We start from the raw sequence: 18,689 nt of genomic DNA on the forward strand, positions 1-18,689 counted from the left end.
CACAGCACCTTATCAGCCTGTGAAAAGCTGCGAGGCTGCTGTCCGTTTGTTTGTCTGCGTCGCTGTTTCTGGTGTGTTTGTGATACAACAGGACCGTGTTCGCTCCCCTCTGAGGACCCCTTATTCCCCCGGTGGAGATGAAATGTAATGGAGCCGATTCAATAAGAGCGCTGCCTCCTCGGGAAAATGCGGGGAATCAAATCACACCAAATCCCTCAGAGCCTTTCCCAGCATTCACTGCTGCTGTGTAGCTGGGAGGGAAATAAAACAATGGCGGCTAATTCACTCGGATCACGGCTCAGAGCAACTCGCACAACAAGGATGGAGTTCGATATGGCAAATGTTGAGGGCCAATAAAGTAATTAAAAAACACACTGGCGGCAGCTACAGTGTGTTTTTTAGGGAATTCAGCTCATTAATTTGCAGCGAAGGCCAAACAAAAACATCCACGGCTAATGAGCTTGTGCGACATTCATTGGATATCATGTCCTCTGACTATAAAATATACAGTTTCAGGAAAATAAAAGTGCCAATCAAACAGAAAAGCACCCCAGAGAGAGATATTTCGTTAACCCTAATGTTGGGAAAACATCAGGGAGAGGAGGGGGATAAAAACACAGAGCTTTAGATAATATTTTGCTTGGCAGGTTGAGGACGAAAGAAAGAAAGTCCACCAATGTCCTCTCAGCCGGCAGCAAGGTTATGTAATTTAGTTTCTTTTTCCAAAACAGAAACACCAAAAAAAAAGTCTGTTCCCAACCAAATACTTCAGCGTATCACCCACACGATACACAAAGAGCAACCCAACTACAACATCAACACTTCTGTGGAAACATCGCCTGTCTTGTTAAAAATATGTAGCTTCAAATATGAATCAAAGGCACAATCCTTAGAGCGAGTGCTACAGAGCAGACGTGAAATGAAACAGCTAAATGTTGTTGCAGCAGATTGTCTGAGCCTGCAGTCCTCATGGTCATGCTCCTTAAAGCAACGGGACCAGCAGACTGCTCCGGGAGGCTTCAGAGCTCCTCCGTCCCTCTTTGGATGTTTTTGTTTTTAAAGCTCTTTGTGGCTAAATTGAAAATTCTCACAGCGTTTGAGGAAAAAGGAGGCAATTAAAAGTGAATTTTGATGGATATTTATGCAGCTGCATGTCGGCTTTTTGTTTTTCCAGTTTCCTCTTGGACTGCGGAGCGTTTAGAGGAGCAATTGTACGTGTTACGGCCCCCAGGAGGAATTGAAAAGGGAATACAGGGGCGGTGTGATTCTGATACTCTCGTCTGGATGTAGAAGACCGTTTTTAGTCCTGTTGTTAAACGGGTTGAGAAAGGAAGGAAGTGACAGAGCCAGGGTTAAAGAATGAATTTCCTCTTGGCCTCGTGTTAGTTTGGATAAGATGATTGAGGAAGATCATGATGATCACGGTGATGATATTATCATTAGTGAAGCAGAGGCTGCAGGAACAGTGGTAGGAGTTGTTCCACATCATGTTACACAACTTTCTAAATCCTGCTCTGATGACTTTTCCTGTCTGTCACGGTATTAATGTCTGAAATGCAAAAGTCAAATAGTCGACTGCAGATCATTTGTGATATAGCTTTACAGATTCTGGGTGTGACAGGTGCATGGCTAAAGCACTAAAACTGAACCCAGGCATCAATAACTCATCTAAAATTCCAAACTCTGTTTACAAGTTTTTTTTTATTTCAAGGCAAACCATTCATTAAAGCTTACTATCTTGTTCACAGCTGTAAAGTCAGGTTTACTTCTGCATTGACCCTTGCAGCAGTTTTCTACTCATGCTCGCTCTGCTTTTGCATGGATCAGTGTAACAAAATGTGCTCAAGTTTGCAGTTTGATTCATTATGCAACCTCGTCAAGATTAGTGCTGTATGAAGCAAGATGAATATTATGTAATATTAGATTAAAAACCCCTCGACCAAAGCATTGACCCTTCAGTTTGATGCTGAGTCATAATCTTGTGACAGTCACATCATGGCGGCAGGAACAAAAGGCCTTCACACACACTGATCTGGAACTGTGACATCCTGAAAGCAGCGCCCCGCTCAATTCAGGGTATGAAATGATCATAAATACAAAACTAAAGATCAATCTGTCTCATAAAGCAAATACAAAGCGCCCTAAAGTCAGAGAAAATGTCAACTCCATTTCTCAGCAGCATCCTTAGCATGAAGCTGACTCAATGAAATCTGAAACTGTTATCTCTTTAACTTATCATGGCATGCCTGCTATTTGAAGTGTTAGTGCAGGAACAAAATAACATTTTCCTTCACTCTCACTTTCTATGGACATGTTATTGCTTTGATCCAATCTCTACAATGCTTAAGCTCTCATATCAGCTTGTGCTGCCATTTGAATCCCATAATAACAAACACTCCTGCAGCACAGTGAGACTCCCTCCCTCCCTCTCTACCTCCTCTTGGCATGGCAGGGTCTAATTCACTTCCTGTTCAGTAGGGGGGCAGACAGGAAACAGGAAACACGCTTTCTGCTTCTCTCAGAAGGTATGTTTTTCTTATGATTGGGGATCTGGGAATGTAACAGAATATCTTTAAGGAGTTAATGTTCCTGGCACCTCGGCTGCTGTATCCAAGGCTCCAGAGGAGAGAAAGTGTGGGGTAGCATGATCAGCCATGAGGACAAGATGTACTGAATACAAAGAGACATTTAAAGGCACTGTGAGAAGTTTTTAACTCATGCCTCATCATGACCAGCAAAGTAAAGGCAGACTAACAGCCCTAAAATCAGTTATCTCTTCAAACTGAATTTAAGCTGAGTCGTCACTCATCCTGAGGTGTTCATGTTTAGAGCTCTGCTGGTAAAGTTTGGCAGAGAGAAGTAAGTTTGTGAGCAAGTAAGCAAATTTTGATTTACACTATGCAATGAAAGTAAATGCATTCTACTGACTAGACCTAGTAAAAGAGAGCACATCTCTCCCATGTTAGCTACACTGGCTCCCCATAAAAAGTAGAACAGAATTTAAAATCCTTCTTCTGACCTACAAAGTACTTAATGGTCAGACACCTTCGTTTCTGAAAGAGCTCATAGTGCCCTACTACCCCTCTAGAACACTACGCTCCCAACATGCAGGCCTAATGGTCGTAATTAAAGTCTCTAAAAGTAGTATGGGAGGTAGAACCTTCATTTATCAGGCACCTCTCCTTTGGAATCATCTACCAGTCAGGGTCCAGGAGGCAGACACCCTCTCTACTTTTAAGAGTAGGCTTCAAACTTTCCTTTTTGATAAAGCTTACAGTTAGAGCTGGCTCAGGCTTGGACCAGCTCTTAGTTATGCTTCTATAGGCTTAGACTGTCAGGGGAACGGACACACCGGGATCCTATCTCACCCCTCTCTCTGCCTCTTACTTACTTTAACTCTCCTTGTCCCGTTAAAGTTACTAACCTTAGACCTTTCTGGAGTCCCTGAGCTCCCTTGTCTCGTAGGTTCCTCTGGATCTCTGCCGTAGATGACCTGCTGCTGTGGACGTGCCAGACTCTAGCTGCTACAATTACTACCTTCTGTCTCACCACTATCATCTCTCTCTCTCTTTATCTTTTCTATCCTTCTTTCCAACCCCAACTCGGTCTCAGCAGATGTGTGTCTAACATGAGTCTGGTCCTGCTGGAGGTTTCTGCCTGTTAAAGGAAGTTTGTCCTTGCCACTGTAACTTGCTAAATGCTGCAAAGTGCTCTGCTCATGGTGGATTAAGATGAGATCAGACTGAGTCCTGTCTGTAAGATGGGACTGGATCTTAACCCGTCTTGATGTTGGGTCTTTGTTTGTAATAGAACATGGAGTACAGTCTAGACCTGCTCTGTTTGGAAAGAGTCTTCAGAAAACATTTGTTGTAATTTGGTGCTATATAAATAAAGATTGATGATACTGTGTTAAGACGATAAAATCACCTTTCAGTGAGTCCCTGATATCAGAAGAGTAGTCAGAGTAGAGGAGGACATTTTTCAAGAAGTAGTATCTCTATATTATTGCAGACAGAAATAAACAAATCTCTCTCCTCTGGTGTTTTTTCTCTGCATAGCCATAATACTCTTCTCTAAAACTTTAATGAAGAGACAATAGCAGGAAAGTGTGGAGACAAACTATAAACTTCTGTTCAGAGTGTAAAGAAGTTGAGGATTCCCTCATCTGCGAGACTCCTTATCTCTCAATCTTGAGTAAAATATTTTTGTAGTGCATCTGCATACCTCCACACACGTCCACATCAGGGATTAAAAAATAACTACACATCCTGTGACAACAGCAGTGCAATGAATTATGAATCAATACAAGCTGCAGCACTCTTGGCGTACTCGCAGGCTGCTGGGGCCATCTGGGGATGCGTGAAAAACCACCACAAAGACAAACCCATTCATTCAGCTGGGGATGCACTCGCCTGCACTGCCTGTGTTTCTGCTACGCTGCAGGCTCTCCTCGATTGGCTTCAAGTTTCCCAAATCCATCTTCTCTCTATTCATTGATCGGAAGAAGATTGGGAAGCAACTCAGCACAGACCTGCAGTGCTGAAAACTGCTGCTGCTGCTGACAAGACGCCAGTGCTCAGACGTTTCTGGTTTTTATTTGTCTGGCTGTCACTGCAGTGGACTCTGCTTTGGGTAATAAGTTTCAGAATGCAACTTGGCAGCTGTATGCACACAAAGTAGATGAACACAGATAAAGTTTTTTCCCATGCCAGGCTGGGACGATCATTTTTAAATGACTTGCAATCATGGACACAGAAGGTCTCAATGTTTGGAGGCTATGAGGCAGAAAGACAGTAAGCATACGCAGGGAAGAAGGTGGCAACAAAGTGAAATCAACATTCGAACGCAAAACAGAAAGAAAGAGAGGTAGAAAGGTCAAGGGAGACAGGAAGAGAGACGGATTTTTAAAGGTTTCCATTCACTCACTGCCTCCCCGGAGAAATCCCACATCTCCCCCGAGAACAACGTATTGTGTCGAGCAGTCGGCGAGCTGACATTTACCGCCTGCCTTCTGTTGCTTTGATTATTTTCTCCTCCAGGTGTGATAGCCAACCTGCTGTCTCTGTGCAGTTATGCTGCCTCAGAGTAACTGGAAGCTGAATCAGGCCCAGACAAACCTTCCCCTGAAATACCGTGACCGGGTCGTGCTTTTGAATTGGAGGTGCAAAGATTGTTGGACCATGAATGGACTCTTGTTGCCTGGCTTTTGGGGGAAATGGCACTCGAGGGGGATTGTGACTCCAATAGAATTCATACTGTATGTGTAACCAAGCAATTACTGGATTTTAAAAGAGGAAACAGAAGACACAGAGGAAGTAAAAAGTCAGCTGCAGAGGAGGAGTCAATGTTGTCCCAGCTGGACGACATTTCTAAAGCACAACCCCTCAGATGTATGAATTCACGCCTACCTGTCTGCAGATGGAGGCCTGTCGTTGCGGCCCTTGCTGACTTGGGTGTAGAGGGTGTCTGAGAGTTGGTGATGGTGGTGTGGATGCATGTGGGGGTATTCTTCCCGGGGGCTGTGGGGCCGACTGTGTCCGCTGTCCACGGAGCTGTTGAGGGGGTTGATGCCTGCGTACGGGTGCTCTTCTTCTGAGGCCCTCTCCGATGAGCGGCTTATGTCCAGGATTTCGGCGTAGTCCCGCTCCCTGGCCTGACGCTCCCTCAGCTCTCTGGTCTTGGCCTGGATCCTGAAGGGGATGATTGTATCGGACATGTTTGTACCAAATGCAAGATTTCTGTTTCAAAATACTGAGGTCTGACTGAATTAATACATCAGTAGTTTATGGTGAATATGGCACCCTCTGTGGACAAAGATGTACATCTCATCTCTTCCCTGATCTTCTCCTGTACATGTTAAGGCAGAATTTTCTGCCAAAACATTTCACCCTGCTTTCTTTGATCAGTCTCTCACTGTGAACATCTAAAATAGCCTGTTTCTTTGAGAGAAGCATCACTATTAATTCTACTCTGTTTGATGACCAGTTAAAAACTCCTCACAGGGGCATTAAAAGGATGTTAGGCAGGAAATACAATTTGCTTCAAAACTTCTTGAAGGAACTGGTTATGAAACAGATTTAAATAATGCTGATGCCTCTCTATGAGTCACAAAAGCAAACACCACCATCAGAGATTGGGATTTCTTTACAGGTGTTTTAATACCTGTAAATGCTGCTGTGGAGGTGTCAGACGAGGTGATGAACAGGACGCTTTTATTACATTTCTCATTGCAAAGACTCACAGTGAGTCATGTGTTTAAAGCCAACAGGGTAAGATTTTTTTAACACTTCTTATACATGTGCAAGACAAGTTAAGAGAAGAGATACAGTATAGGGTACCACCTATGGGTGCTTTAAAGAGTGGGTACCATGCTCATTTTTAGGCTTCATATTGTCTCTCTGAGAGCTCTGTGGAAGCTTTACATGATTTACAGCTCCAATAATTGTTCACTTATCTCCGGCTGGTGTCATTTCGGTTTCTGTCTTTAAAGCTAGGGTTGGTAGTCTCGGAAAACCAGCATGAATTTGAATGTAGCTTTTCCTCATGACTCCGTCTAACCCCTCCCCTCCTCCCTCGGAGCTCCTCCAAAACGACGCCCCCCCCCCCCCGCTCACATGCACGAGCGCCGCTGATTCTCGTCCATATGATCGTGACTGATTCAAAACCGGTCCTCACCAAAACATTATCATAGTGAAAGTTAAAAACACAAACAAACATGTCTGCTGTTAGTACTCACAACTATCATGCTAGCATTATCCAGTTGTACCGGTGACACGATATCAGGAGAAAAGTTATAACACATATAATACTGTAACAGCTCTACTGTTTGTTAAACATGTTCAGTGTAGATGTTCTTAATTCCTACAGTGTTGACGGTCAGTGAAGGCATCAGGAGAGGTGTAGAGTGTGCGAGTGGGAGAGAGGAGAGGAGAAGTTTTTCATTCATTCAAACATTGATTGTTGTTTTGTTGGTTGACGTGATCACGGCCGACAGTGACCGGTTATTAAAGATCAACGTGTTCACCAATCGGCTCGTCATCCCTACAGCGTCTGGACGGACGCTACAATAAATATGTATTTTCTGTAGGACTTACTGAACGTCATTAATTATTCTGCTTGTTGGTGAGAGCTTTTTACTCTGATCCGGACTACAGTCCTGAGCAAAGCACCTCATCAGGTCAGAGGGGACAGGCCCGAGGACGAGTGAGAGGGGCAGTCAGTAGAGTCAGGGGAAGCAGAGGCAGGGGACGGGGACTTGGCTCAAGGGAACTCGAAGGAGTGCACGCCAGGGAAATGTACGCGCAGGACGAGGGCAGAACGGCTGGACGGGATTTGATTGGTTTAAAATTTGGGGAGCCAAAAAACGGTGATTGGTTGGTGTTTTCCCAGGTTTACTCCGGCTGTGGATAGCAGCTTTTTTTCACTCTTTTTTAAGAACACATTATGTATTGATTGCCATCAGGACATAAAGAAAATTTTAACCAGTATGACAAAAAGTGTATCTAAATCTGATCACCAACCGCAGCTTTAACACTTAATTTCATCTATTGTCATCTACTAAGAACCCCCAGCATTCCAGAACCCAGAATTCAAGAACCCAGCATTCTGAAACCCGGCATTCCAGAAGACCAGCATTCTAGAAGCCCATTTCACTGTGTTTCTCTTTTTAAAATGACAAATTTGCCCTTTTAAGGAGATTCACCAACTGGTGATGTCACAAATTGAGCAAATCTCGAGTTCATTCAGCTAAGTTCTTGTGTGACTTTTGAACAAGTCATTCAGAGCAGCCTGCGGTCTCATCCTTTTCTGTAGCCCGACACATGTTTACCTCGCAATTTGAAACTTGGCCCATGTTAAGTGTTGACATCCAACATTTGTACTTAATGTTGTTTTTTAAATATGAAAATAAACCAAACACCCCCTCTTTAGGCTAAAAATGTTAAAAAATTGCTTGAAAGCCTGAGCAGCAATTTTTTTTAATCTCCTGTGGGCATTTATTTAGCTTGTTGTGAAACAGTTTGAAATAAATAATGATGCCTTTTATGATCTACAAAAAGCAACATAAACCCTCAGCATCAAGACCGGCTAATTCTATAAACTTATTTTTGATGTCAGAAGAGGAGATGAACACTACGCTGCAGAAACAGACTTTACTTTTATGTCTTCTAGAGAAAAGTTTCACAGTAGCGACTAGAGTTAAAAAAATAAATACAAAAGAAACAGCAAAAAGATAAGACATGTAGCTTCATCCACAGGAGAAAGAAAAACATTTCTGCGGGATGTACCCCCTTTTGGGTTATGTAATATAATAACATTGTTTAGTTTATGTGGAATGTAGCTGTAACTTTAAATTTGAGGTCTTTTTTATCCTGTCAGGCAGCCATCTTAGTCAGGCATCTTGGGCAGCTAGTCACATGTTTGTTCACAGTGTACAGTTCAGTTCACTTATATGAGCATTGGAAATAAATGCCTGTAGGTTTTGTTGTGTTGTTTTGTAGTATATAACCTATAAACTTGTTTAACAGGTAAAACATAATCGTGGTAGCAACGCTAACTTCGTATCCAGATAATGGGATTTCCCATTATGTGTTAGCATTAAGCTAGCAGACTTTGTTCTGTCTTTATATGTGTGGTTGCATGTGCTAATTTAGCTGTTATGAACTTGGAACAAATTTGGTTTTCTTTTGTACTTTCAGTTTTATAATGCCTTTGTGTGTGAGGTCCCAAATAAAGGGCCAAATCTACAAACCGTCTCTTATTTCACAAAGAACTGTTTAGCCTATTTGCCAAACTAAAGCTCACGGTCAGGGAGGGCAGAATACAAGAGCTTTGAGCATTACAAATATTTCTTTTGCATAAAACGTTTAATTTATTGAAGCTGAACAAGCAAATGAGAAACTAAAAATGAGACGTGCTGCAGCAGTCAAAAGAAAAGGGTCTTATCATGCGGTCTTTGCATGACACAGGTAAAAACAATACATGAATGAATGAATGGAAGTAACACTCCATGGTTAGATCCGTCCTTTGTGACAAAGAAAACCTCACTGGTTTAATTTTGTTATGAAAATCATAAATGCTGCTAAAGCCTTGAAGTATATACACACTGAGAAGCCGTGAGACGCTGTTAATCCCAGGTGTCACATTAACAAAACACCAGACAAGCTGCTGCAACATCTGCAAGCGATTGTTTATTGTGCCTTCTTAACTCTCCATTACAGACAAGAGTGAATATGTGGAGTCTATTATTTATGTTTTCCCCTTCTCTGAATAATACCATAAACAATGCATAATAGTCTCTCGCCCCCGCAACAGCTCACACAAGAGAAGCACTTTGTATTCACAGAGTGCTGCTAATGTATATCTACCATGCTCTTCTTTCTATGTCTCTCAAACACACACATCTGACACCTCACATCTCACACAACAACTCACACACACACTTTCTCTTTAGGCTATTATCTTGTGAATAACTGGCAACACCATTTTCTACAGCGGGGAGACTACCTATCGCACAGCCCCATAATTACAGCCGTGCCAATTATCAGAGCTTTACGACTACCAATTATCATCCTGCTCTCTTTTCTTCAGGCCCTTTTTTAATGGCAGCGGGAAAGCGAATGGGACAGCCGCGGTGGTGACGAGGCAGGGGGCGCAACTTCGCAGAACACTCAGCGGGCTTGAATCTGAAATGCTTCTTCCAGAAAAATGAGCATGCTGTGCATAATGAAACAATAGGTCTGACAGGGAGGGCTCCACATTGAAGTGTAGGTATGGAAAAAGGGAGATATTGGTAGAAATACTCTGTGGTAGGGAAGATGAGGGTTTTCACAGCGCCCTGTTGATTCTAGACAAGGCTAACAATCTCTGTAGTAAAATGTGCACTTATCCAAACAACCTCGCCAATCTCTCATGAAAGCTTGTAGACTTGAAAGCTGTTTTTGTACCATTTGTGGACTCAGCAATTATCTAATAGCGCAGAAGGAAGCAGGGCCCTTGAGGGATCTATCTTTAAACCCAGAGGAAAAACAGTGTTTTCCATCAGAGAAAGCAGCAGCAGCAGCAGAAGTGGGAGCAGCAACTGATTGTATACACAAGCACAGTGGCTGATAAGATAAGGCCAGACATACCAATCCAGCGCCTGGCCTTCTCCGTGCTACCCCCTCACTCCACTCACAAGGCAGTGGACGAGGTCAACAGGGGCCAGTTTCTGAGTGAGGAAGGATGTAGCTCTGAACCAGTTGTGTGTGAGAAAGGATGCGATCCGAGTTCTTAAAGCGCTGAAGCACTGAATAACACATGAAGATGGCAACTTCCATTTAAGAGGCAAAAAGTCCTTAAAAAACATCAAGGACCTGTGTCCACTGACAGAGGTTTTGCACTGGCAGAAACTATTTCAGCTCAGTGTTTCCAGTGCTTAGCTACCTGAGCACAACACTGCCCTTAGTGTCAGCAGTTTTTTTGTTCCTGCACTCTCAGCTGAAAACAGTTCAACTTTTGGAAAACCACTTCATTTGTAAACGTCGCTCACAGACGACTCAAAACCAAGAAGTGTTGGATTCTGTCAGCAACAATGGAAGAAGTTTGTACAAAGAGATGTCTAGATCTAGAGCTTTGCAAAACTCCACCGATTAAAAGCAAATATGAAGCATTCAGAGCATTTAAAACACACCTAACAACACTTAGGAAAGAGTAATGCCCAATTTATACAGGATGCGCCATGTTGCATTACGGCTGCACCGCGTGTTGCTCCGTCCGACGGCTTGTGCCCTGCTACACAGGATGTGTGTTTGGAGCGTAGCGCCATTTTGTTGCCCTGTTACCTTCTGACACAGTTATCATCTGTCCTGTTGTGGTTGACCTGGATCACTGATATGTGGCTGTTTGTTGCTAACATCCATGATAGAGGAGTATTTCTGATCTATATGATCTTTTGAACAGTCAGGAGTCCGTATATGGTGTTTTATTTTGATATTAAGTGGATGTTGCATGCAATCCTTGTGCATGACTTCCTGTCTGGGTCGGCCCCGAGACGGAGCTGAACGTGCCGTGGCGTGGCCTGTGTTCAACATGAGCACTGACTGGAATGGGAACGTATTGGCTGCGCAGTGTGCGGTGCAGCCTCAATGCAACACATCCTGTATAAATTGGGGGTCAGTGCCAGCTTTTGTAACAACGCAGCAGTAGGCATGCACCGGTGAGAGGCCTTCTGGAATTTAGGTCATGGGGGCTGCCAGTGCAAATAATGGTGTCAATGGACACAGGCCCTCAGAGCATTGATGCAACCAAGAGTATTTTCATCATCCATCTGTCTGTTAGTATTATTTCTCTTATAACATTGTGCAGACTAAAAGATGCCAAAGCGCAGAGTATTATATCAAACTGTAAAATGACAGAAAAACCCAAATACTTATTGCAGCACTGTTACTTGATGAATTACAATTTAGAGATAACTGAAGCGTGCACGACTACTCTTGGTTGAGCAAAGAATCACTTCTGTTGACTCTGTTACTCTTTCACTGATGCAAAACTGTTTGAATTTGGTAGGTGGAGTTGTTCCCACACAACAAAAGCTTCATGATTTAAAGCAACACTGTGCAGATTTTGATGGCAAAGAGTGCAGTCACATCTTATCTCTAGTCTCAAATAAATAAGGATCTATATATCCATCTAACTATTCAGAGCAAAAGATGAATCAATTCACTTTCTGAATCTGACTAGTTGGCAGGGTGACAGGTTTTAAAAAAATTACTATATAGATAAATTAAATCTTCTAGTTGGTCTGGTTGCAGTTACAAAAGGCTGATATGATTGTTTTTCCATTTTCTGATTACTTCTGCAGTGCACTCCAGTTCTCTGCTTTCCTTCTTATAGTGACAGCAACAATATAACACTATGTTGGTACGTTGTAAAGCATTTTTTAAAATTGTAATGCTTAAATAAAATGTAAAAAGTATAACGCTACTCAAATGGCTTCTATAGATGCTTTAGGTCGGTAGGTCTGAAACTGGGTACCTACCTGCATCCATTGGAGCGGTGTAACTCAGTGGATGCCGGTGGTGCAAAACACCTCCATAAAATAGCGAGCTTCTCAAAAAATGTTCAGAGCCACCTTTGGAGCCTGCAGGGAGTGATTGTTTTATAGATGCTTTAGGTCGGTAGGTTTGAAACTGGGCACCTACCTGCATCCATTGGAGCGGTGTAACTCAGTGGATGCCGGTGGTGCAAAACACCTCCTCCATAAAATAGCAAGCTTTCAAAAAATGTTCAGAGCCACCTTTGGAGCCTGCAGGGAGTGATTGTTTTAATTGAGTACTCCCTTTGGACAAAAATCTAAGCTTGTCAACACGACAACCACTGAAAAAGCACTGTTCAAAATTGTTCCGATACAACTCTGCTGATTGAAATGAGACAGGAAGGAAAAGCACACTTGGCCTAATCGTTACCCCTTCAGTCCCAAAATATTTGTGAAAGGAAACTCCTGTTTTCTTTCAAACTGCTAACCTTGATGACAGATGAAAACACTCTCAGCATGAAGGGTACGTGCCGAAAAAAGCACATGAGAGCGGCAGGAGAGAGTCAGAGGTCGAGCAAAAAGAGAACATAGCGGACACTGAGGGAGAGACAGCTGATAAAAGGGTATAGAAATGGCTGGATGGGACATTATGGGAGAAGAAATGTGTTTGACGAGTGACCTTTCTACCACATCAAGCCAGAACAATGGTCCATTATGTGCTATTGTACCCACTGTGTAATAGACCCTTCCTCTTGGCAGTAATGCTGACACAACTGATAGACCAGGGTGAAAGGCAGGAAGTACATGAAAGGAGAAGGTCCAGCAGGATAAGATGGTTGCTTGAAGTCCTTTTGAATTCTTAACATGACATATTTGGAAATGTTTTAGGATTTGGCGCCAAATACATCTGAGCGCTTGCTGTGCAATCGACCGCTGCAAGATTTTAATCATTCCAGCAGGTCAAACCAGCTGTAGAGAGGGCCTGGACATGTTGTTCCAAAGGCAAGGAATGCTGCTTTCAAAAAAAAATCAGACATATGTATTTTTCTTCAGTACTTGATTATCATAGAAACGCAGAATTTGAGCTAATGTAAATCACAAACAGTAGCACCCTTTGAGTCTGCCTTAATAGCCTGCAGTTTTTTTTATACTGGCATAACTGAAAATAATCAGAAAACAGTCAAAGTTGAGGACAATTCATGTCACTAAACACAGGATCACAGAGTCTGTAGGTGTCAAATTAGTTTGCTGAGTGTTGCTTTAGTTAGCAGAGCTAGCACCACCAGCCTTCAGTCCTCCTTGCAGGTTACCCTCCACGTGCAGCGTAGTTACTCACAGGTCAAGGCATACTCTATGTTCTATCATTAACAAAGACCCAACATCAAGACAGGATAAGATCCAGTCCCATCTTACAGACAGGACTCAGTCTGATCTCATCTTAATCCACCATGAGCAGAGCACTTTGCAGGATTTAACAAGTTACAGTGGCAAGGACAAACTTCCTTTAACAGGCAGAAACCTCCAGCAGGACCAGACTCATGTTAGACACACATCTGCTGAGACCGTGTCTGGGGACCAAAGTAGAGCTAACACCACCAGCCTTCAGTCCATCTTGCAAATTAACGTCCCCATGCTGTGCTGGTTGCTCATTGCTCCATTTTCTAGATGAACATACTGACAAACCATGCCGCGCAATAAGGTGCCATTCGTCATCTGTGCTGTTTAGATCCGGGTAGTAGAGCGTTATAGCATAGTAGCAGGAGCTAGTAACCCCAGCTAGTGGAAGGTGGCTGCACTATAGTTTAGACATATAAATCATATGACTAGCATTTCAGGCCTATAATAATAAAAAAGCTAGTCATCTGTTTAATGGACTATTCTGGTGCCAACGTGAAATCATTTAGCCCCTCATAAGTGAGGTGAAAGCACCGGGATGAGGGAGCAAATTGGCGGAGGTCCTCACTAAGTGTTTGTCCTTTTCATCAGGGGACAAGTATCTTATGTTTCTTTAAATCTAAATCTATTTAACAAAATTAATGATCTGTTGTCTGGAATGGAAACCTCTGAATTAAATCTTCAGTGGTCTATCTGAAACGTACCTGCATTCATCGGTGCTTCAGTTGGGTTCAAGAAAGTGAGGGAAATTACAACGGATGCATCGCGAGGAAAAGGATTTTATTCAAACTGCTGTGAATGTTTAAAACAAATGACACTTATTGATTCAGGCCCGAGTATAATACACATTAATGTCTAAAAAGACAGATTCTTTCCATCTGTGAATGTTTATCTGCTCTCCTATCTCCAGACAACTTCCTCTGCAAACATCACTTTACTGTCTGAACTGTCTGTCTAGATTTGTTTGCCTGGCTGGGGGTAGGAGTCCACCGGGACGTGAGACTTAAACCTGCAAGGAAATCCATCCACCCAGTCAATCACAGCTGGATTAACCATAGCCTCTGGCAGTGGCCAATCAATATGCACTCTGCAGCGAGGTGCTGAAGCTCAAGGCTGAACCTTAGGAGAGCTGCTTGGTGAAACTCGGCTAACTGGATCATTGTTTAACACAGAAGCAACCACGGTCCTCCACATCCTCAGCGGGATCTCCCCCGTCGATATCAGTGTATCTCAGCCAGTGGTTAAATACAAACAGAGGCATGTTTGTGCTTTTCAGGTGCTTGGGGAGGAGGTACGCTTGGTTAGAGTGAGTCAAACACCAAACACTGAAGAAAATAATTAATGCATTGACTTAGGAACGAGTAACAGACAACACCAAGATAGATCCTGCTCCATGAACACATACAAACTACCTTAAGAGTTTTGTTCCTCACACACCAATCTGCTTGATTTCCCTTACCTCCATCTTGCCTTGGGCACTCTACATGCTAGCCTAAGCACTACACATTTGGACATAAGGAACAGAGAAATCTAGAGGAAAGGATACTTCCACAGAAGCAGGGGCAGCCCAACCTATCTCACATGTGAGCTCCACCACTGTGGAGTGTTTTTGCTTCAGAGAGCATTCAATACATTTTTTTTCGAGTGTTGCTGAAGGCTGAAAGGAATCTGGATAAACAGCTTTTTCTGTCGATACTAAACCGTGAATTCCCATGAACAGCAGTTTAGGAGACTCTCTTATAGTCCAGTATCGAAAAACTTCACACAAATGAGGATACACAAAAACAGAGACTTCCAAACTGTCAACACACGGTTAATATTTCATGGTGAAGTCACTCAAAGTCTGCAAAATACATCTCCCTATTTCACGTTGTCAAACAGATGAGTGTGCCTCAACTTCTATGGCATGTGCCCCATCAGATCCCCTTCATTTTTTTATACCATATTTTAAGTTGGATCCTCTAATCTCTAATCGTTTTTTCAAGAAGTCCTCTACTTGAGTGAAAACGTCCACCTCTCCTCCCCCTGTAGATGGTTTCACCCATAAGATGCTGCATGAGATGGTTTCTGACAGCAGGTAAACACAGAAACACAGGTAGACAGGTAGATCTGTGAAACCAGTAGCTGAAGTGTTCATTAGATGAATTGTTCTGAGTTCAACAAACTTCTGCACTGTTTAAAGATTTGATCCATCCCTCATTAAAGTGGTTCAGCCCTGTTCTTATAGCTAACTTAAGTTGTGACGTGCAATAACGCAGCATCCTCTTTGAAGTTCATCAGGAGAGTTTAGAGCTGTGTGAATCTGATGACAGAGTGCTGACAGTGTCACTATCACAATATCACAGGTGAAGTTATAAATCACTAAACTCTACCTGATAACCTCAGGTGGAGATGAAGAGGAAATCTCTTCCTTCTTTAAATAAAGAGCAGAAAGCAGCAGAGGCTGAGGATGCAGAGGTTACTGTAGGTCAGATCATATTTAGCTGTAGGTAATAAATATTATTTAAAGGACCCACCCAGATAAATGACTTTGGAAAGCACATAGAGATGTAGATTCATGTTAGAGACTCATTCATGCATATATATGTGTGCAGTACTCCTCACTGCAGTGGCTCACTCTACTCTCACTCTACTCTCACTCTTCAACATGTTTATGAATTTTGTCATATTTGTAGGACATGGATTTTTAAAATGTTTTATGTTTTCACTGCCATATTTTACTACAAACCTTGAAATTAAGAGACATTTTAAGTATTTGACTTACATATCTGTTTATTGAATATATTCATCTGCAGTTCAGGGTCATATATGGACAGGGTTGCTGGGTACAGGCTGAATTTACGATACTCCAGAAAACCTCCCTGTTTTTCACAGTTCAATGTTGGCAGGTATGATCTACCTGTTTTTCTGTAAAAATACTTTGACATTTAAGAACAAGAATAAAAACAGAAACTCCTGGATTAACAAACCGTCCTGGACTCACAACGATATCCAGCGTAACAACCAAATTCTCTGACGTGGCATTTGCGTTAACCCTCTGCCAATTAAAAATAAAGACTTGGCTATTATCATATTATTGGACTATCTGCTCTGCAGGCGTGAAGGCAGAATTACAAACTAAATTTTGATAACGAGCAACTGCAGGGAGTAATGACTGCTGCCCTTACACCAAGAGCATGGGAATTAATTAGCTGGCGAGGCAGTAATGGCCTTGGCATTTACAAACTGCAGCCCCCCAAAAAACTGGCACACTGCCCGAGTGACATTTAGTTTGGTTTAGAGAGAGAGAGAGAGAGAGAGAGAGAGAGAGAGAGAGAGAGAGAGAGAGAGAGAGAGAGAGAGAGAGAGAGAGAGAGAGAGAGAGAGAGAGAGAGAGAGAGAGAGAGAGAGGTGCGGAGAGAGAGACTCAGGCTTGGGGATGTTTGGTTTAGGACGCTCAACTGATAACAGTTCAAAACTCAGGATTTATGGGTTCTCAACCTGACTCATCATTTCTTAAATATACAGTTCTTGATTTATTAAACCAATTAGACATTTTCATTACATTGAAGGGAGTATTTACAATGCAGAACATTTTTATTTCCTGGAGTCTATAAAATGTCAAAGAGAATTATTTCACTCTGATTGTTGCAAGATTGAAACACTGGATGGTCAGGAACTCAAAGACCACGTTTCTATTTCTTCTTTCATTGGACTCATTTTGGTGCTGGGGAGTTGTAGCAGCAGAACACACAAATCCATGGTCGTACGTACAACTCTGTCAGTGTACTTTGTCTACTATTGGTGCACACTGTCTTATGTTACAGCATACTGAGATGTTCTTGACAAAGTCTATTTCAAGCATTGTGAGAAAAATGTGTGAAAAACCAGATTTTGTTTTCACAATGACAACAAGAAGCTGAAGGATACAGCAGTAGTGATTAAGGGATGGGCGATGATTTTCGAAGGTGTAGAAAAGGTGTCACCTTGAACCTTGAATAGGTCACATAAAGCGTTCTCCAACACCATAATACTCTCAGCGTTGTCTAGAGCTGACATTATTAACGGTTGTTACCCAGCTTTCTTACTGTTCTTCCAGGTTTGATTCTGATTGGTCAAAACCCCTTGACCACAGTTATTAACTTTCACTAACATGAGCAACACCAGAGGCAAACTGATCACACGACATGTCAAATCAATCTGCAGAAAAGAGTTCAGACACATTTAGCTTCTGCTTGTTGACACCACAGACCGTAAGTTGAGGTAAAACTGTTAGCTTCTGTTAGCATAAAACAATGTGGCTAAAACGTTGGTTTTGGTTAGCATGCTAAATCAGCAGGCTACGCATATTTTCATATTGGATGCTGTCCAGCAACATTAGCAACTACGGCGGAGCAGGTGAGAGAAACTTTAGGTTGCTACAAAGAAATTTAAACCATGAGCGGTGGTTCCAGACGAACTAGAAAGCCAATAAGTTAACTAGAGGACTTGGAGGCATCGGCCAGTCTTTCTGCAGTCTTTGACATTTTAACTTCAATGAGCAGAAAACCAAGAAAGGAGGAAACGTCCTGCAGGCTTTAATTTAGCTATGCTCTTTGTAACTGTGATCAAACCTTTCCACAGCATGTTTGCTCTTTTTGTTTTGACTTTAAAACATTGTGATTGATCCCAAGAGAAAAAAAAATACTACAATTATTGGGCAGCGTTTAATTCAAAGAGCCTAGAGAGCTGCAAGGTTGCAACATTTTTTCATTGCTGTGAAGCCAGAATGAGTCCAGAGACAGTGTTTACTAGGGGTGTAAAGGTACGTCTTCATACTGAAATGGTTCATTAGAGCACTATGAGTACACTGCAGGTGTGTAAGGATCTGAATATGTGCAGAACTAGCTCCAGCTGCTACAACTACTGCTCACCACTATCAGCTCCCTCTCTCTTTATCTCCCTCTATCCCTCTTTTCAACTCGGTCTCAGCAGATGTGTGTCTAACATGAGTCTGGTCCTGCTGGAGGTTTCTGCCTGTTAAAGGAAGTTTGTCCTTGCCACTGTAACTTGCTAAATGCTGCAAAGTGGTGGACTAGTAGCTCATGGTGGATTGAGATGAGATCAGACTGAGTCCTGTCTGTAAAATGGGACTGGATCTTATCCTGTCTTGATGTTGGGTCTTTGTTAATAATAGAACATTGAGTACGGTCTAGACCTGCTCTGTTTGGAAAGAGTCTTTGGATAATGTTTGTTGTAATTCAAATCAAAGGTCCCCACATGGACCAGAACACAAGAGCAGACCACACACACAGCATGCGTA

The 18,689-nt window shown here is 42.5% G+C and overlaps 1 protein-coding gene across 4 annotated transcripts in view; it reads right to left on the reverse strand.

The window, feature by feature from the left end:
- pard3ab (par-3 family cell polarity regulator alpha, b) overlaps window positions 1-18,689 on the reverse strand; it is a 372,199-nt gene that overhangs the window by 73,617 nt on the left and 279,893 nt on the right. For all 4 annotated transcript variants that reach the window (XM_034702113.1, XM_034702112.1, XM_034702111.1 and 1 more), the window contains one exon: window positions 5,409-5,690. In XM_034702113.1, the coding sequence (XP_034558004.1) occupies window positions 5,409-5,690 (282 nt within the window). The remainder of the gene's footprint in view (window positions 1-5,408; window positions 5,691-18,689) is intronic.

The sequence above is a fragment of the Notolabrus celidotus genome, chromosome 15 (assembly GCF_009762535.1).
Source record: "Notolabrus celidotus isolate fNotCel1 chromosome 15, fNotCel1.pri, whole genome shotgun sequence".
Classification (NCBI taxonomy): domain Eukaryota; kingdom Metazoa; phylum Chordata; class Actinopteri; order Labriformes; family Labridae; genus Notolabrus; species Notolabrus celidotus.